The 21,088-nt window shown below is 39.0% G+C and overlaps 1 protein-coding gene across 2 annotated transcripts; it reads right to left on the reverse strand.

Moving 5' to 3' along the window:
- Positions 1–1,743: 1,743 nt before the first annotated feature.
- On the reverse strand, positions 1,744–20,107 carry LOC110285861 (glycine N-acyltransferase). 2 transcript variants are annotated; one of them, XM_021152322.2, is made up of 6 exons: positions 19,862–20,101; positions 13,678–13,772; positions 7,160–7,267; positions 5,427–5,553; positions 3,085–3,256; positions 1,744–2,256 (listed from the first exon to the last, which is right to left on the reverse strand). In XM_021152322.2, exons 2-6 carry the CDS (start codon positions 13,756–13,758, stop codon positions 1,854–1,856), a joined length of 891 nt encoding a protein of 296 aa, XP_021007981.1. In that variant the 5' UTR covers positions 13,759–13,772; positions 19,862–20,101; the 3' UTR covers positions 1,744–1,853. The 2 variants fall into 2 exon arrangements, with proteins under 2 accessions (XP_021007981.1, XP_085689934.1); XM_085833808.1 differs by lacking the exon at positions 13,678–13,772 and having other exon boundaries at positions 19,862–20,107.
- Between the last annotated feature and the right edge of the window lie 981 nt (positions 20,108–21,088).

The following is a 21,088-nucleotide window of genomic DNA, read 5'->3' on the forward strand; positions in this document are numbered from 1 at the left end:
AACCCCATAAAATTGATTAGTCACTGTGTTCATTTTTACATTAAGTAATTTGTTAACAAAGAAATTGGGAAATTAATTCAGAATTATGCAGACTGCCAGACAGAGCCAAACTTTAGATCTAATCAGGGTGTTATTCAACTTAAACAATATTAATAAATTTGGGTTGATTTTTTTAATTTCACTTAATTATTGTCTCCACTTCCAAAGCTTGGTGCAAGCGGTTGCATAGTAGAGCAGTTACTTTAAAAATGAATGCCTAGAATAAGCAGTGGATAAATGCTGCTTTTCAGCAACACACAAACAGTAAAGCCAATCCTGAAGAAAATTTATGGCTTTTGGCATGAATCTAGGGTTCTGAGAACAGCTGCTTTCACACCAGTTTATACACAGACTCTTGCTTCCTTGGAGAAATTGGCTCCTTATTTAAGTCCCTTAAATAAGGGGCTTAAATATGTTATCCATCACCTTATGTTATCTATCAGCAAAATAAAGGTCGTCTAAAACATGCCTCCAGACCTTTCTATAAGAGTTATTGATAATGCATAACTAATATTATAGTGTGTGTTGTGGGTTCTTCATAATGCCAGCCAGTGTCAGCTGTGACAATGTTATGTATACAACAGCTTTGGTTGGATGCTATAGACATATATGAAGATATAAAATTAAGATATAAATAGTGTGCAAATCAGGGTAATGAGCTTTACTAGTTCCCCTTTAAATTTAGGGCATTATTGATGTAACATTTAAGATGGAATTCAGTATACTCAGTCAGTTCACTGGAGATGAATCTGGTAAATGTGACTTCTGTTTTGGACAAAAAAGCCTTCCCACCATGATGATAATAGACTGAACCTCTGAAACTATAAGCCAGATCCAGTTAAATCTTTTTCTTTATAAGCATTCAAGGTGTCTCTTCACAGCAATAAAATCATAACTAAGATATCAACCAACAACACACCTTCCCATGACATAAATCTCTGTGTTTGATAGACTTCAAACATCAGAAGTAATGTGGCAAGAAGAGATGAGACAATAAATGTTCAAGCTTGGCTTCTTTGCCCTCAGCTCCTACCTTGATACACCCATACTGTACTTTCCATAACTCACCCCTTGCTCTCCTTAGCATAAACAAGTTAGCTTATGCTTGTGAAATCAACACAGACTCTATTTACTCTTTTAGGGTGGCAATAGGTTGGAAAGCCAAGCCTTTAAAAGCTACATTGCATCATTTTCTCAGGGCAAAGAAGGTACTGGAAAACCAAAATTGGGCTGTTCTTTAGTGTCTTCCTTTGCTGTTTTATATATATTATGTTTAATTTGATAAACTATATGGTCCATATATAATATATGAAACACCCAACATAGGAACAGCTACTTTCTAAAGACCTGACAAGGAGAATGTACTTGCTGGTCACCAAGGGAAAGGCAATAGACAGAGAGGAATAGGCACAGTAGCCAGAAAACATTCTCTGCCTATCACTAGCAAGAGTAGCAGTAGTCTACAAGTTTTGCACTATGGCTTCTAGGAGGAGCCATTTGGAGCCATGTGCAGTTGATAAAGGAGTATCTCATAGATCCTGGAAATGTGAAGGGGCTAAATTACACGAGTTCACTACTGAAGGACATAGGCCTGATTCAAACTCAGGAACTTAAGGGAAGTCTAGGAGCAATCTGACAAAAGGGAGCTTTGGCAGATCTGTTGGCCATTCACACTGCTTCCCCAGAGCACAGACAGAAACTCTCTTTTGCAGCTAGTTGCCATTTATTCTATCTTTTCAGTAATCTTCACTCTTTTTCCACCACCAGTTACATCTCTGGGCCCACCCAACACCAGCTTCTGTTTGAGTCCAGTTTCACATAGGCATGCACTTCCATTGGTTCCAGGCACAGGGCATGCGGAGATGCTGCAGTGTGTAACTCATTTTTTGCATAGCAGTATTACTTTTCTCCGTGTGAGAATAAACAGGATAGCCACGCTTTGTCATAATCTGGTTTTGTGAATAGACAACAAAGGAGACAAGACCTTGGAGCCGGTACTCAGGCATGGTACCTCCCATTCGCATCTCTCCAGTTTGGTCCATTAGAGTCCAAGATGCAGGGGTTCCCTCAGGCCCCAGGACACAGGAACTTGGGAAGTTCTTTATGCAGCGTTCAATGAATCTCTGACTCCTCTCATTGCCACCAAAAAGCCAGAATTTATTCACCAAGGCAGCATGGGCAACATCCAAGGATGAAAGTTTAAACTTGTCTTGATCACTATAGAGGGCCCAGGAAGAAAAAGCAAAATCTGTGAGTAGAAGGGTATATGTCTTTTTACCCCTATTATCTTGAGGGACAGGGCACTGGAAGTGACAAATGCAAAGTCCTGGAATAGATAGGCTTATGCTAGAGGGACAGAAAGGCCAGTGTTGTTGGAAGAAATGAGAGAGAATAATAAAGGTCAGAACAGTGGAAAGGGGACTTTACTCACATAATGATGTAAACAGAGGAATGTGGTCTAACTAATTCTTTTATAAATTATTCTGATCAATTTTCATTTCCCTTCTTTAATGATTGTGAGTGAGTATGAGAGTATGGAATAGACATACTGGGGATCAAAGCACGTGTGGGAGATGGTTCTGTTTTTTCACCATATTGGTCCCAGGGATTGAAATTAGTAACTTAGATATTCAACCTTGTTCATCAAAGCCTTTACCTGATAAACTGTCTTGCTGACACTTATAATTATAATTGCACCTTTCAAAAAGTTTATTATTTCATGTATATGTGTGTGTGATTTGTTGGTTCTTACACACTCTTAATTACCTTCATTCTACTCCTCCCCCCATTGGACCTCTTTACAAAAAGTTTCTCTCCTTTCATTTCTTTCGTGTGTGTGTGTGTGTGTGTGTGTGTGTGTGTGTGTGTGTTTGTGTGTGTGTGTGTGTAGTGTGGGCAACTGAATTTAATTAAAGTTGCTCACATGAGCATGGATGGGGGCCACCTACTAGTGTGGACAGCAAAGACTAAAATAAAATTAGGGTCAGGAAGTGAGATTGTAGGAGAAAGATCTAAGAAGGATACCGCAGGTCTCTTCAAACTCACATGGCCTTGGGCTTGCCACTTCCTGTCGATAAATTCTTTGTGTCCAGCAGGGAAGGGAACAGTTTCTTGATTGTCTCTGATGATACATAGAGGATGTTTTCTGAGTGTTTGATTTGGAAAGATTGGATGCTTGCAAGATTTTGTATCGTCTTATTCAGGTGGGACTGGGAACCTAGATGAGGTTACATGGAAACACATAGTGAGCTGATAAGGAGAGATGCAATGGTTGGCACATTCAGCGAGCTCTCTAATGGGGTAGAAGTGTAAGATTTAAGATAAAATCTTGATTGTGACCATGTTGTTCCTGCTGCAGTGAGAATAACCATATATAGTCATGGCTGACATAATGCCCCCTATCTTATAAAACTGAAAACACAAAAGGGAATGAACCAATTCACAGTCATTTTGTGAGCAGACAAAGGCTGGAATGAAGGTTTTTGTTTGTTTGTTTGTTTTTTGGTTTTTGGGGTTTTTTTTTAGCTACATAATTGTGTAGTTTTGAAAAATCAAAGAGGTTCAGTTTTAAAATATGGTAGCTATCATCTTCTGAGTTATGTCCCTAATGTGACATATTATTGAAGCAATGATTCAGAATTTAGCCATAGTTCCTGGTATATGTTTTCTGGCATACTCTCCTTCTATATCTCATATGACCAATGGGGATAATAGACTTATGCAAGGAGAGGCTTAACAGTGTTAGAACTTGGGCCTTTCTCTTTTTGATCCTATTATCTTAAGACTAGCTTTATTTAAACTAGCCTAGGCTAGCTGGCTAGAGACACATTATGCCATCATCACAAAAAAGAGCTGACACTAAATGACAGCCAGAACCAACCTCTAGACATGTGAATGAGACTATGGTGAAGCAACAAGTAAAGAGTCATCCAATCAACATATTATACATGAACAAATATACTAGAGAACATTAAGTAACTTCCCACAATGCCCAGAGTGAATTGCTGCTTCACCTTAGTATGAGTTTTCTATTACAGCAAATATTAACTGACCTATCCCCCTGTTCTAGTTTCATACCGTTACTTTTATACATACTATAATGAAACTCAATTCAGGTCAAAGGGTTTATTTGGCTTATATTTTCAGGTCACAATCCATCACTGCAGGAAGTCAGGACAGAAACTGAAGGCAGGAACCACAGAACTGCTTGTTGGCTTATTCTCTAGCTCTTTCATATGTTCACATTCAATTAGTTCCTTATACCCTCCAAGATCACTTGTCTAGGGTTAGTACTACCCATAGTGGCCTGGGCACTCTTCCATTAACTAACAATTAAAACAATGCCCTACAATCTGAGCTTGGCAATTACCCAAATTAGGCAACTTTTCCCAGGTGACTTTGGCTTTTACCAAGTTGACAATTAGGGCAATCTGGACACCCAGCTTTAGGTTAAGCACTTCCTATCCTTGTTATTTGGGACTGTTATTACTCTGATATTTACATACAATGACACAGTCTCAGAGAGGGCAAGGCATAAGGATCAGATAGAGAGGAACAGATAGATACCAACTTAGGAAGTCTGACACTAAGAGCATGCATATCACCAGTCCTGTTGCCATTGGTGTCCTGAGAAGTGCCCTTTGACACGACAAACTGTCAATCTCACTACTGACATGGGATTCCTAAGGTAAAGCTATGCTGCTGCACCCACTTTTTCTAAGGATGCTGGATACATCTATAAAATAGGACACACATTTCTGGGAATAGGAATTATTGTGATGGTGTGCCTCTGCTGTCAACTTGACAAAATTTAGAACCATCTAAAAGATATGCCTCTCGAAGAGTCTGGAAGAGTATTAATGTAGGGAGGAAGACTAGTTCTCAAAGTGATTCGCACCTTTATGGGTAGCCAGATGAAGAATGGTCTCAGGGAAAAGCAATGCCTCCCTATTGTCTACTGTCTACCATTGTGGCTATTGTCCTTTGCTGACATCAGACTTGGCCTCTTCAGCCTTCCAAATTGAGCACAGTAACTATGGCTCTCCAGAAAACTTCCAATATATCAGCACTGAATTGCAATTGTCAAAGTACGCAGTTTTGTGGATTGGGTAGCTACTGAGTTCTCTGCTTTTCCAAGTGCAGAAATCCATTATTGTATTACAGAGTCCCTTTCATGTAAACCAAGCTAATAAATCTCCTTTTGTTATATATAAATATATATGTATTCTATAGGTTCTCTTCCTTTGAAAAGCCCTGTTTAGTAGTTTACTTTTTACAAGTAAAAACGGTGATGCACATCTGTCTGAGGACACAGAACTTGGGGGAAGCACAGAAACCTTGGGAGACAAGACACAGAAGGGAAAAGTTCCATTTCCCATTGCTTATACTTTGAATCTGCAAATGCTGTTTCCAGTTAATGACTTCTGAGGACTCCAGGAATTCCTGACAGTTCTGGGGGTCTTTGGAGTAGACCTGGTAAGTATTGATGTAGAAATCAAGGTCATCTGTCATCTCCTGTTGTCACAGAGAAAGTAGAGAGAACACACATTGTTTATCATTTATGACTAATGCTAGTCCCATTATACTTTACATTTTTAAGGTTTATTTTATTTTATTATTTTATGTGTATGGGTGCTTTGTTTGCATGAGTGTCTGTGCACTTCATACATGCTTGATATCAGGGAGGCTAGAAGAGAGCATTGCATTTTCTGGAACTGCAGTTACACATGTTGTGAGCCACCATGTGTATGCTAAGAATGAAATCAGATTCTCTGAAAATGTCAGTGTTCTCAAGCCCTGTGCCATCTCTGCTTCTCTGTATTGTAATTATAATAAAAGATAGCTTCTTTTATTAGTATAATCTTATTATTTTTGAATCATTTAAATTGTGAGAACAAGATCAAAGATCTAAATATTCAAATTAGGTTAGAACATTCCACAATAATATTATCTGCTGTAAATGTATTACATTAGCATTTTTAATCAAGAGCACAGACATTGAGATGGTAGATATTATTGCAAGATCAAAGTATAGACAGACATTTAGAGTAGCAAGGTGTTCTGAGAAGGGAAATACTAGATGCTTTTGTATGATGAGCATCATAGATTATGATTATACAAACCAAAATGGTTACAATGCTGTTAGAAGGGAGGGAGGGAGGGAGGGAGGGAGGGAGGGAGGAGGGAAGGAGGGAGAGAGGGAGAGAGGGAGAGAGAGAGAGAGAGAGAGAGAGAGAGAGAGAGAGAGAGAGAGAGAGAGAGAGAGAGAGAGAGATTGTGTGTGTGTTGTATATGTTTGTAGTTACATATGGAAGATAAATGAAAGCATGAAAGCCTTGGGTGTCCTTCCATGTTTTTCCCCCTGGGGTCTATCATTGGCCTAGGAAATGCCTAGCAAGTTATGGGGCTGGTTAGTAAGCCCAATCACCTGCTTTGTCTCCCTAGCACTAGGGTTATAAGCATACGTCCCCACACCTGCGTTTTCTGAGTGGGTTCTGAGGCTCAAACTCTGGTATTCATGCTTTTGTAGCAAGCACTTTATCTATGAAGCTATCATCCCATTCTAGGCAATAGTTTTGGATTGGGCTATTGCCATACATTTGGTCCACCGTAAATTGAAATGCCATTGTGGAACATATGGCTATGTGTGTTTATACGTTGTGACATGTATTAGCCTATCTAATTACAATATACCATTGTGGAACTTTTGATGTAAATACTTCAGAATAAAATGTAACCAGTCAAAAATGCTGTACAATAGCTCTCTTTAACTTATTCTTTCTCGTTAAATGTAATTTAGTAATTTTTCACAAGTATTATCCCAATTTCTAGCAGCACCTCAGTCTCTAGAAACTACCAGTATAATCTTACACTCTTGGCTTCTATGGAGTCAATCCTGTTTGGGGGATTATAATTACATTACTCCCTTCCCTTTCCTCCTTCCAAATCCTCCCATATACTTCTTCTTTTCAAATTCATGAGCTCTTCTTTTTATTATTTTTATTATATATACATGTTTATTTATATACATGTATATTCCTAAATATAACACAGGATAGGTTTTGTTAGATTCTACATGAGTTACCATAAAAGTGTATCTGTTCCACACCAGTCACTTTACCTGTTCTTGAGGGCGGACAACCACTGTGTTAAAATCAGGCCACTTGTCAACTAGGGCTTTTAGGTTGAATGGGTTTCCATGGATCATGTGATAGACGGTCCCATAAACCTGCAAGGAGGTGAGATGGTTTTCTTGTTGAGAGGAATGGAAATTTACCTTTTGTAATCAGGACAGAAGTTGTTCCTATGAAATTATGACAGTTGGTAATGACGAGGAGCTAAGGAAGAGTCCAGACCAAACAACCTCACCTCACACACTATTTTTTTTTTAGCTTCAATTGATAGAAGTCTTGTCTTCCAATATGAATCATAACATATGTAGTAAACTATTCAGACAAATAAAATGAACGATTTTCAAGAACAACTTTCTTTGTGGAAACTCCAAACTTCCATTAAGAGAAAGTGTATGTGACAGTTAAGAGACTAAAGAATGAAGCATTCCCTTATGAAATCTGGGAAGTTGAAAAAAAATCACCTTGTCACCAAAACTACTGAGAAACACCCAGAGTTAAATGTTTGACATTCACTTTTAACACAAGGAATGGAGAATTTTATATTTTATAATTCTATATAACAAAGCATATAAAATGTATTTAGCCTTCATAATTTCTGAAAATATTTGTTTAACATAAAAATAGCTCAAGTTAGTTGTACAAAGAATGTCAAATGATATAATTTCCAAGAAAAATATGCTTTCTCTCTGGGAGGTTTCCTGACTTCTATGGATTGCCAAGGGTCTTGGCTAATATCAGTGGGCTTTTCAAAAATGGGAAGTTTTGGTTTTAGTTTGATTTAGCACAGATTTATTTGGGTGGTAGGTAACAAGATTGGTTCTCTCATTAGTTTATTGTTAGTAAATAAAAAATTTAAAAAGCAACCTACAATTAAAGGAATGTTAATATTTTTCTTTATAAAAAGATAGTGGCCAATCTGCTAGAGAAGGAGAGAATTGAATTCATTCATTTCATGTTAGATTGATGCATTTTATAGGAAACCTGTCTTATAGAGTAGCACAAATCTGGAAATATGCTTTCTCTAAAGCATATACATGCATGCACACAAAAGCAAACATCCATATGTTCACACACATACATGGGCACAAGCACACAGAAATGTACATACAAATGAAATACACTTGAACTATCTTACACATATATAAATATTCACACAAGCATATACATGCAAATACACACATACCTACATCACACACACAAATACACACATGTACATACACAGAAAACACACAGTTATACTGAAGCTTCACTGGAGTGAACTTCATTTCATTAAAAAAATTTATGAAAGGCCCAACAGTGGAGAGAGGGAACTTGTAAAGCCTGCCTCCAGCAAAAAGACAGGGCATCAAGTGAGGGAGAGGCCTGCCATGCCAAATCGAAACTCTGAGTTACAATTGATCCTGTCTGAAAGAACTTCAGGGGCAAAAATGGAGAAGAGCCTGAGGAAAAGAAGGTCCAGCGACAGGCCCAAAGTGGGATCCAGCTCAAGAGGAGACTGCAAGGCCTGCCACCATTCCTGAAGCTATGGAGTACTCACAAAAAGGGACCTATTATGACTGCCCTCCAAAAGACTCAGGTATCAGCTGAAGATGAAGATATTTGCACCCAAACAATCGGCAGAAGTTGCTGACCCCTGTGGTTGAATTAGGGAGAAGCTGAAAGAAGCTGAGGAGGAGCGCGACCCTGTAGGAGGACCAGCAGTCTCAATTAACTTGAAACCCGGAGATCTCTTAGACACTGGACCACCAACCTGGCAGCAAACACCAGCTGATATGAGGCTCCCAACACATATGGAGCAGAGGACTACTGGGTCTTGGTTCAGTCAGAGAAGATGCACCTAACCCTCAAGAGACTGGAGGCCCCAGAGAGTTTAGAGGTCTGGTGGGGTGGGGGATGGAGGGGTGGGGACATCCATGTGGAGACAGGGTGGGGAGGAGATATGGGATGTGGAACAGTCAGAGGGTGGACATCAAGGGGAATAAAATCTAGAGTGTAAAAAAAAACAGATTAAAAGATTAAAAAAAAACAACATTAAAAAATTGAACAGTATAAATATTAAAAACAAACAAACAAAAAACAATCAATGACCTTAACTCACCAATAGAGAAATGTAAGCATTTATAGCTATCCATCTGTCTTGGTCAACTCTAGGGTATTTAATAAGTTGTAATGAGGTCCCGTTTTTTCAATTCTTGATCTTAGAGCATAAGCTATTTGTGTACTGTTCAGGAAATTGTCTCCTCTGCCCATGTGCTCGTGGCTCTTTTCCCACTTTCTTTTCTATTAGTTTCAGTGTACCTGGTTTTATGTGGAGGCCCTTGATCCATTTGGACTTGAGCCTTGTATAAGGAGATAAGAATGAATCAATTTCCATTCTTCTACATACTAACTTCCAGTTGAGCCAGCACCATTTGTTGAAAATATTGTCTTTTTTCCACTGGAAGGTTTTAGCTCCTCTGTCAAAGATCAAGTGACCATAGGTGTGTGGGTTCATTTCTGGGTCTTCAATTCTATTCCATTGATCTTCCTGCCTGTCTCTGTACCAATACCATGCAGTTTTTATCTCTATTGCTTTGTAGTACAACTTGAGGCCAGGGATGGTGATTCCACCAGAAGTTCTGATATTGCTGAGAATAGTTTTTGCTATCCTGGGTTTTTTGTTATTCTAAATGAATTTGCAAATTGCTCTTTCTAACTCTATGAAGAATTAACTTGGGGAATTTTGATGGGGATTGTATTGAATCTGTAGATTGCTTTCGGCAAGATGGCCAATTTTACTATATTAATCCTGCCAGTGCATGAGCATGGGAGATCTTTCCATCTTCTGAGATCTTCTTTGATTTCTTTCTTCAGAGACTTGAAGTTCTTGTCATACAGATCTTTCACTTGCTTACTTAAAGTCACATCAAGATATTTTATATTATTTTTGACTATTGTGGAGGGTGTTGTCTCCCTAATTTCTTTCTCAGTCTGTTTATCCTTTGAGTTGAGGAAGGCCACTGATTTGTTTGAGTTAATTTTATATCCAGCCACTTTGCTGAAGTTGTTTATCAGGTTTAGGAGTTCTCTGATGGAATTTTTTGGGTCACTTAAGTATACTATCATATCATCTGCAAATAGTGATATTTTGATTTCTTCCTTTCCAATTTGTATCCCCTTGACCTCCTTTTGTAGTCTAATTTTTCTGCCTAGGACTTTGAGTACTATAAACAGGTAGGGAGAGAGTGGGTAACCTTGTGTAGTCCCTGATTTTAGTGGGATTGATTCAAGTTTCTCTCCATTTGGTTTGATGTTGGTGACTGGTTTGCTGTATACTGCTTTTACTATGTTTAGGTATGGGCCTTGAATTACTGATTTTTCTAAGACTTTTATCATGAAAGGGTGTTGGAATTTGTCTAATATTTTCTCATTGACAAATGGGACCTCATAAAATTGCAAAGCTTCTGTAAGGCAAAGGACACCATCAATAAGTCAAAACAATAACCAACAGATTGGGAAAAGATCTTTATCAATTCTACATCTGATAGAGGGCTAATATCCAATATATACAAAGAAGTCAAGAAGTTTGACTTCAGAGAATCAAATAACCCTATTAAAAATGGGGCACAGAGCTAAACAAAGAATTCTCAACCAAGGGATATCAAATGGCTAAGAAGCACCTAAACATCCTTAGTCATCAGGGAAATGTAAGTCAAAACAACCCTGAGATACCACCTCACACCAGTCAGAATGGCTAAGATCAAAAACTCAGGTGACAGCAGATGTTGGGGAGGATGTGGAGAAAGAGAAACACTCCTTCATTGCTGGTGGGATTGAAACCTGGTACAACCACTCTGTAAATCAGTTTGGAAGTTCCTCAAAAATTGGACATAGTACTACCCGAGGAACCAGAAATACCACTCCTGGTCATATACCCAAAATATGTTACAACATCTAATAAGGACACATGCTCCACTATGTTCATAGCAGCCTTATTTATAATAGCCAGGGGATGGAAAAAACCCAGATTCCTCAACAGAGGAACAGATACAGGAAATGTGGTACATTTACACAATGCAATACTACTCAGCTATTAAAAATAATGAATTCATGAAGTTCTTAGGCAAATAGATTGAACTAGAAAATATTATCCTGAGTGAGGTAACACAATCATAAAAGAACGCACATGGTATGTACTCACTGATAAATGGATATTATCCCAGAAGTTTGGAATACCCAAGATACAATTCACAGACCACATGAAGCTCAAGAAGAAGGAAGACCACAGTGTGGATACTTCAGTCCTTCTTAGAAGGGGGAACAAAATACCCATTGGAAGAAATACAGAAACAAAGTTTGGGGCAGAAACTGAAGGAAAGGCCATCCAGTGACTGTCCCTCCTGGGGATCCATCCCATATACAGTTTCTAAACTCAAAACACTATTGATGCCAACAAGTGCTTACTGACAGGAGCATGATATAGCTATTTCCTGAGAGGCTCTGCCAGTGCCTGACAAATGCAGAAGTGGATGCTCACAGCCATCCATTGGACTGAGCGCAGGGTCCCTAATGGAGGAGCTTGAGAAAGACTGAGGAGCTGAAGAGGTTTTCAGCTTCATAGGAGGAACAACAATATGAACCAACCAGTACCCCCAGATCTCCCAGGGATTAAACCACTAACCAAAGGGTACCCATGTCTCCAGCCACATATGTAGCCAAGGATGGCCTCATGGGACATCAGTGAGAGGAGAGGCCCTTGGTATTGTGAAGACTTGGTGCCCCAGTGTAGGGGAATGCCAGGACAGGGAAGCAGGAGTGGGTGGGTTAGTGAGCAAGGGGAGAGGTGATGGGTTAAGGGAACTTTTGGAAGGGAAATGAGGAAAAGTGATAACATTTGCAATGTAAATTTAAAAACTTCTAATAAAAAGAAAAAAGTTGTAATGGGTTTAGGGGATAAAAATGGGAGCCAACCCCAAAAGTTCAGAGCAAGAGACCCATTACTAACTCCAAACACATTCAAGAAGGTTTACATTTCACATGGCAAGCATTCTTCTGAAATGAACTAATTAAACATTAATATGTACCTTCAGTTAACTGTGGAAGAAAACTCCAGGAAATCTCAAGGGCTGCTAAGGAGGGTCTCTTGAGAAGAAGCAACAGAAAAATTTCAGGAGCAGAGAGTAAAGTCCATGTGTGCACATAACGGTTCTGCAACTCACTGCTGGTGAGGTATGGGGAAGTAGCTAGCTCTTCTTATTCTTACATTTAGTTAATTTATTTATTCTATTGGTGAGATATGTGTCTGTCGCAGCACGTGTGTAGAGGTCAGATGATAACTCTTAGGAGTTACTTCTTTCCTTCCACCAAGTAGGATCTGGAGATCAAACTGAGGCTGTCAGTCTTGCAGGCAAGCACCAGTCTCCCAAGCAGTCTTTCCTACTGTAATATGCTGAATTACTTATTTATATCTCCATATTCATTTTTATGGAGTTAGGGCTTCACTGTGTATCCCTGGCTGTCCTGGAACTCACTATGACATGATGGCCTTGAACTCACAGAGAACTACCTGTTTCTTGACTTCAAAGTTCTCAGATTAAAGGTATGTATAATCACACCTGACTATATCTTCATATTCTTAACCAGTGACACAGATATAGTGGAAAATATATTGCAAAGAAAAGAGTAAATTAAATGGGAAAATTTTTAAGATACGGGTTTGCTCACAATAATATCTCATAGGGTCTGGGGAGATGGCTCAGTGGATAAAGTACTCACTACCCAAGGGTGAGGACTAGAGTTCAGAGTTCTAACCCCTCTTTCCACATAAAAGCCTAGTAGTTATGACAGCCTACTTGTAATCCCATTGCTTGGGAGGCACAGACAGGAAATTTCCTACACAATCTGACTAACTATACTAGCTGAATTGCTGAGCTCCAGTTTCAGCAAGAGATTCTATCTCAATATATAAGGTGGGGGGGGTGATTAATGAAGGTACTGGACATAACCCTTGGGACTCATGCACATATTCTATTTATACATGTACACACCACACAAATCAAGCACACCACACATGCATGTATGTACACATACACAATCACAGCATACATGCATGCATACACACATACAAGTCACACAGCACATGCATGCATATGCACACACATTAATCACACCACACATACTTGCATATGCACCACACACATCAATCACACTACACATGCATGCATATTTACACACATCAATCACATTATATATGCATGCATACACACACATACATAAGTCACACAGCACATGCATGCATATGCACACACATCAATCACACTACATATGTATGCATATTCACATACTTCAATCACACCACACCTGCATGCATACACACAACACATACATCAATTAAACCACACATGCATGTATACACACCACACACATCAATCACACCACACATGCATACACATACATAGTGAAACATAAATGCTAAGCTCTTTCACATACACTTTCTCTTTACTTCCCTTAGCATTTTCTAAGTCACCTTTAAGGATTCAGGAAGGTACTTCCTCAAGGATTTCTCCAACATTTGTAGCATCTGTGCACCTTGTAATGGAACAATCATGAGGACACTTTAGCCTAAAGAAATAATAGATGGACACTCATTAATGACAGAAACAAAAGTTCTGTATAAATAGCCAAATCTCCCCTTCTATAACATCCTTACCAGTTCCAAGGAAGCACAAGACTTTCAGGGAGCACAGGAATCTCTCTCTGACTTCTCAGTTCCCTTTTTCGCCCTTGGATTCATCATATACTGAACAAGTGCATCTTAGTCTTTTGCGTTTCTGTTGCATCAGTGTCTCTCCTGGCATCCCCAGTAATACCGTTACTCAGGAAGTTGCCTAGCCTCAGAGCCTTGATTTTATAAAAGGTAGATGGGATGATAGCTCATGTGGGTCACAGAGTGCTTATGGGGCTGAATTAACTAACATACAGTATATTCAGTAGAATGTTGGTCATATAAGCAATGCTCAAATGTGTTATTTTATTGCTAGTGTCCCTCTTCCTCCTCTTCCTTCTCCTCATGTGAGTTAATATTGCATGATGTTTTGATGTAAATTTAATTTAGGGTTGTTTGACATGTTTTAGATATAAACAAGAAACCTTTATAATTGTTGCATTCCAGCTGCTATTCTCATCCCAACATTGTTCTGTGGTTTTCTTGTATAGTTATTTCTCCAAGCCTCATCCTTGAGTCTATGATATACACTAGAAAATAACCATGTAAAGGCTTGAAAGACAGCTCATTGAGAAAGGTGATTCCTGGTGATTTAAGTTTGATCCCCAGGACCCACATAGTAGAAGAAAAGAGAACCAATTCCCATAAGCAAGTTCTACTTTTACTTCAACTGAATGTTGGAGTGTGAGCATCATCTAAAATCAGTCAATCAATAAATGAATCAATCAATCAATATTGACTCACCACATCATTTTGGTCTAATAGCAGCCAACTATTTAGAAAGAGAAGGAGGTCTATGTCACAATGTTCTGTAATTAAATAGTGTTATTTAGAAAAGAGAAAAATAACTTCTCAGTGAAGGCAAGAAGAAAGTACATTGGAAAAAATTAGCATTGAAACTGGCAGTGCATTAGCTACCAGGCTCCAGTCCAAACAAGGCAACTATGTGGGTTTTTAAAAACGGGAAAGATTTCCTGCTTTTGAGCAATAGGATCTAGATTTATCTTTCTACCTGAAATAATCACAATTTAAGCAACTGCAATTTAAGCAATGAACTGTTTTTGTTTCAGATTACAAGTTACTGTCAATAGCTGAGGAAACTCAGGGCACAAACTCAAGCAGGAACTTGAAGCAGAAACCATGGAGAAATCCTGCTTGCTGGCTTGCTAACAGGCTCATATTTTCTTATCTATTCCAATACCAGTGTCCAGGGAATAGTGTGGCCCACAGAGAGGTGTTCTCCTTCATCAATTAATAGTAAACATTATTTACCATAGACATGCTCACAAGCCAGTGTGATCTGGGCAGTTTTCCCTTAGAGATGATTCTAGACTGTGTTGAAGGTTGGCATACAAGTTGCCAAATGACATAGGATTATGATCTTGGAAAAAGGAAAACAACAAGAGGCTGGAAAAATGGTTCCCTTGCCAAGCTCTTTGTCTAGCATATATCAGGCTCTGCACTCTGTTCCCCAAAACCAATTGCATCAGCTTTATGTTTAAAGTTTACAGTTTCAGTAACCCAGTGATAGGAGGGCAAAGTGAAGTCACTGGGGAAAGTGATAACTTGAGTATATGGAGATTGTAGTTTGAGGTGTGAGTGTGTGTGTGTGTGTGTGTGTGTGTGTGTGTGTTTTAGAGAGAGAGAGAGAGAGAGAGAGAGAGAGAGAGAGAGAGAGAGAGAGAGAGAGAGAGAGGCAGACAGAGAAACTGAGAAGGAAATTGAGACAGAGACAGGAGACGCAGAGATAGAGAAACAGAAGAGAAAAGAAGAAAGAATACCAGCTAAAACAATAAATAAAAACAAAACCTAGCATAAAAAATATTTTAAAGGTCCAAGATCAGCTGGGTGTGGTGGCGCATGCCTTTAATCCCAGCACTCAGGAGGCAGAGGCAGAGGCAGGCATATTTCTGAGTTCGAGGCTACAAAGTGAGTTCCAGGACAGCCAGGGATATATATATCTATCCAAGATAGAACTCATGAAAATGAAAACAATGGAACATTTAACACAAAAACACATAGCATGTGATCAGCAGCAGATTAGACAATGACAGAGAAAGATCAATAAATTCAAAGACATTATTGAAAGTATCCACGGTGGAGCACAGAGGGGGAGTCTTGAGATTCTTAATTGTGAGGATAGGGAAAGGAGAGAAGTTTCTACACTTAAGCTTCTCTTCCAGAGAGCCCAAATTCAGTTTACAGCACTCATAAGCTCACACTGGCCTGTACCTCTGGCTGCAAAGGATCTGACACCTTCCTTTCCCCTTCATGGCATCCACTCACGTGACACATGCACAAACACATTTAAATAAAAAATAAAATAAAATGTTAGTTATCTACAAATTGATCGAATCAATCATGAACCCCCCAGGATCCATTTGCATTTGTGGGACAGGACACAACTGCTGATGAAATTCATGTAAGTGTAAGCCTTATTATTAATCAAAAGCAGATGTTATCAAGACAGAGTACCTTGGCATAAGTATAAACAAATAGATCAATGGAGTAAAAGTCCAGAACAGGCTGCTTAGTTGTGAACAGAAGTTCCAAGAAAACATACCTAAATTAAGTACTCCACAAAGCTGGACGACTAATCAGAACTCTGTGGTTGTGGAGAACTGAGTATTGTACATCCAGAGCCAAAATTATCTCTAGCTATTTTCAGAACCCTTCCAGCCACACATTTCTCACCTCTGTCTCCAATCTAAGACTCTTTTGATGTTTCTTTTTTGTTTCTTTTTTGTTTTTGTTTTTGTTTTTGGTTTTGGTTTTTGGTTTTGTTTTTTGTTTTGTTTTGTTTTTTTGTTTTGTTTTGTTTTGTTTTTTTTTGGAGACATGGTTTATTCTGTCTAGCCCTGGCTGTCCTAGAACTCACTTTGTAGACCAGGCTGGCCTCGAACTCAGAAATCCGCCTGCCTCTGCCTCCCGAGTGCTGGGACTAAAAGCGTGCGCCACCACGCCTGGCTTCTTTTGATGTTTTAACTGTCTGGAAAACCTTTGGGTATCTATGAACTTAGGAGGCTCTGATCAGCATCTTCTAACCCAAAAGCTACGATTGTCATCAGATAGCACCTGAGACCTATAGCAGAGATGTCTCCGCTTTGCTGTGACCAAGCCTACATGATGTTTCCACCTACATACTTGGAGATTGCTATGACTTCTGACCTTTATAGTAATGTGACTGTAGAACTTCATGAAATGTTTTCTATGTCAGAACGTGTTAGTTGGGGTAACCTGAATCCATATTCCCAGGTTATGGACACATATTTGATTCAAGAATTCTCTTTTACTGTACCCTTTGAGGTAGCAGCTGTATTTTGCATGGTCTCTGTGATCACTTGTCTGTGAAGACATCTAAACAGTTTGGTGGATGTATGATGCTAGACTTTTCAACAACTGGTGCCGATTGCCGTTGCTAAGTTGTCTGGGTGACTACTATTAGGTTCAGGTAGTGATACGTTTCCCACTGTGGGAGTTAGGGAGACACTGAATCAATTTGCTCTTATTCTTGTTTCAGCCCTCCTGGGTCAGTGATCTAAACAAAGTTTCCTACCCTATTTTCTGTAATTCATTGTCTTAGACTCTTCTCCAGTTGCTATGTTAAATTTTCCCAACAAAATTAACTGAGAGGAAGATGGCTTTATTATGGCTCACTGATCAAGGTACAGTCTAACAGCGTAGAGAAGTCACAGCAGTGGGATTGCAAAGCAAATGATCTCAATGTACCCACTCTTAAGAAGTAGAGAAGGATAAATACATGCACGGTGCTTAGCTGTTTTTCTACATGTACAGCCCAGGATTCCCTGCCTGGGAAATGGTCCCATCCAGAATTAATTATCATAATAAAGATAATCCCCACAGGAATATTACAAGATCTATCTTTCACAAGGTTCTAGTTTCTGCCAAGTTGACAACACCAGCCATCACATTTAAGAATTTGAGAAACAATGTTTTAACAGAAAGGTAACATCAGATAAGGCCATTATGTGGCCATAATGGAATCAGAACAATGAACCTAACATCCCGTCTAAATAATCAAGTTTCAACAAAGAGCAAAAGAAACATCATCTGTAAATGTAACCAGTACCCCTGTCCCAGGCAGGGGCTCATATGCAGTTATTACTTCAATACTCCCCATGCTTCACGAAGCAGAGTATTAGGTAGAATCATGCGCATTATGGCAGGGCACAAGATGGAGACATAGTCGTCCCCTTGAGTGCCTCCTCTAAGCTCTCATCTCAAGGCCTACCCACATACTTGCTGAGAGCTCACCATACATCGCTTGGCTTGTTGTTTCTCTTGTGGGGACCGAAAAGAAACCTGTTTCATCAGATGGCAGTTACATTACAGAAAGTCAAAGACTAGACATTTTCAACAGACCTAACCACTAAAGAATGAGGTCAGGCTGTTCACTTTGACTTCCCAAACCTCAGCATTGCCTTTCATGTGCTTCCTCAGTACCACTGGCTATTACAAGAGTTACATGAGACTAAGATGCCACCGTAGGTTTATGTTAAAATTTTTGATGTGTCAAATCGCTGAGTTTTGAGACATGTGATGAGAACCAATTTTGAGGAAGTATCAAGCATGAATCCCAATAAGCAGGATGAATTCAAAGCTGCCTATAGTGACATTTTTCAAGAAACCTGACACACTGTAGCCAGTACCACTGAGCAACTTATAAATGAACTCTGGAGTTGCTGACCCTGCCATGCCAGGAATGGACATCAGTATGATGAAAGAAATGTAAAAGAACAGAACAGCCCTAAACAGAACTTTATAAAGTTACACAAACACAGTTATAAAACACAGTTGAATAAAATTTCAACGTTCAGGTATAGGGGAAGCAAATCTTTAATACAAGCTAATACAATACAAAACTCTAAAGCATTGACCCCACACCTTCAGGAATGATATACAGTGAATGTAGATGTGGAGAAAGTATTAAAAGTCCATTAAAAAACTGCAGGACAGGACATAAAATCACTCCTAAATAATACACAAAACACATTGTAAAGAAAACATAGGCAAATTCAAAATTAGGCTGTCTTCAGATGCAACCTTTGAACATAAAATTTGATTAATAATTAAATCATTGAGGTGTGAATTCTTGCTTCCTTTCCCATTTTAAGCTTAATGACCTTCTTGTCCATCATGTGCAGAGAAACCTACCTAGCCTGTAATGAAAATGGAAGGATGAGCACAGAAGTGTAGTATTTCCGTATAGTAGGTACCATAGTCATCCATTTCCAAAAACCACACAAATATTTCTATACTTACTTGCACAAAAAGAACATCTAAGAATTTTTCATTGCACTTGATAAAGTACCTTTTATAGAAAACATGCATGTTATGTATTTCTTCAAGTGAAATTGCTATTTTTCCCTCAGGCATTTTTAGTACATATTCTGGGATTCATGTAGTACCATCATTTTTATATCATTCACTTGGGAGGAAGAAAAGGTTAAAAAGCAACAATAGCCTTTTAAAAAGCACATTGCTGTGTGTGTGTGTGTGTGTGTGTGTGTGTGTGTGTGTGTGTGTGTGCTGTCAGAGTGAAACAATCAACATTTATGTCAATAGATATTGAGAATCTTGTTTGTATGTTTGGCTAGCACAGCTGACAACCTGGCCAGGGACAATGGCTCAGCAGTCAGAGGTGCTTATGCACAAGATTGGCGATCTAAGTTTGATCTCTAAAGACCTCAAAAAGGTGGTAGGAGAGAATCAACTCTACAGAGCTGTCTGTCCACTATCCTTCACAAGTGGGCTGTAGCACATGTGCCCCAATAAAAATAAGTAAGACAGACAGACCGATAGATGATAGACAGATAGATGATAGATACTTTAAAAAGCAGCTAAAATCTACTCATTGCCTATGCATCACACACAACTATTTTATGATCTAGAGTTCCTGTGTGTTAATTTGGTTTCCAGACTCATTCATTTTACAGATCTCTGCTACTCTGAGACAAATCCTTACCTGGAAAGCTGTCTCAACAATCTTCGCAAAAATGGACTTCTGAGAGATGAAAGTCTGATACAGCAGGCTCGGTGAGAACCGGAAGAGTGAGTGAGCTTTGGTGAATCTCTTTCAGAAATTAACTGAACTGAAGCAGAAAATGTGGACTTTGCTCTAAGCACGTTGACAAAATCTTCCGCTTGTCAGGTCTCCAGAAATCTAACTCTTCCCTCCTTTGCTGATCTCATGCTGTAGGAATTGGCTCTGCAAGGTGAGGCTGACATTTGCCCTCTGAGCCACTTTCTTCTAAATATCACTTTGCTCTTTGCCCCCACTTGCCTTTAGTATGGAAAACAAAGACACCACACCATGAGTCAGCAGGGTGGAAAGGGGCAGTTAGGTAAGCAATACCCTCTTCCTTCCCATTCTCATCATCAAATATCTGCAACAGCAACAAGGCAGGAAGTCTGATTCATAGAGCTCAATATTATTTCTCTTTTTCTATGCATGCCAGAAAGGGACTTACCTGCAGTTTTAACACAGTAAGAATGCCTTTTCTCAGGGTAGAATGTAGTTCAGCTCTGCCCATTTTGAGGATACTGTTAAACTTCCAATGACTTGGTGTAGGGACTTCTTAACCTAACTAAGACAAATTTTCATCTATTTATTTTACATGATATGGATGGCAGGGGCCAACAGCATGTGTGGAGGACAGAAGACAGTTTGGGGGGATTGGTACTCTCTCTACACCATTCCCTGGGTCCTGGGAATCAAACTTAGATTGTCAGGTTCACTCTGGGCCAAACAACTAGCTCTTAATCTCACTTCTATGGAGACAGAAAAGAATGACCACTGTGGAAAAGTTAGAAAGGTATTTAGTCTACAGATCTCTATTCCTTTTAAAATTCAACAAAGGGGCTCTATTAAATACCCATATTGTATAAGATACATTTTGATTTTCCACAATAGTAAATAATCTTCTATATTAGCCTCCTCTATTACCCTTTCTTATCTCCTCCCCCTTTTTCTCTTCCAAATCTCCTACCATACCTCTGTTTTACTCTCATTTATAGCTTCCAGATATGACAGAAAATACTTTTCTTTAGGGGTCTGCCTGTTTCACAGATGACCTCCATCCAGTTCTGTACATTTTCTTATAAGCAAAGTAATTACATTCTTATTTTCACTTAATAATGTTCTGCTGTAAGTGGATATAATACATTCCCATCATACATTCATCTATTGGTG

Source organism: Mus caroli, unplaced genomic scaffold (assembly GCF_978045245.1).
Source record: "Mus caroli unplaced genomic scaffold, Mus_caroli_1 scaffold_20, whole genome shotgun sequence".
NCBI classification, from domain to species: Eukaryota; Metazoa; Chordata; class Mammalia; order Rodentia; family Muridae; genus Mus; species Mus caroli.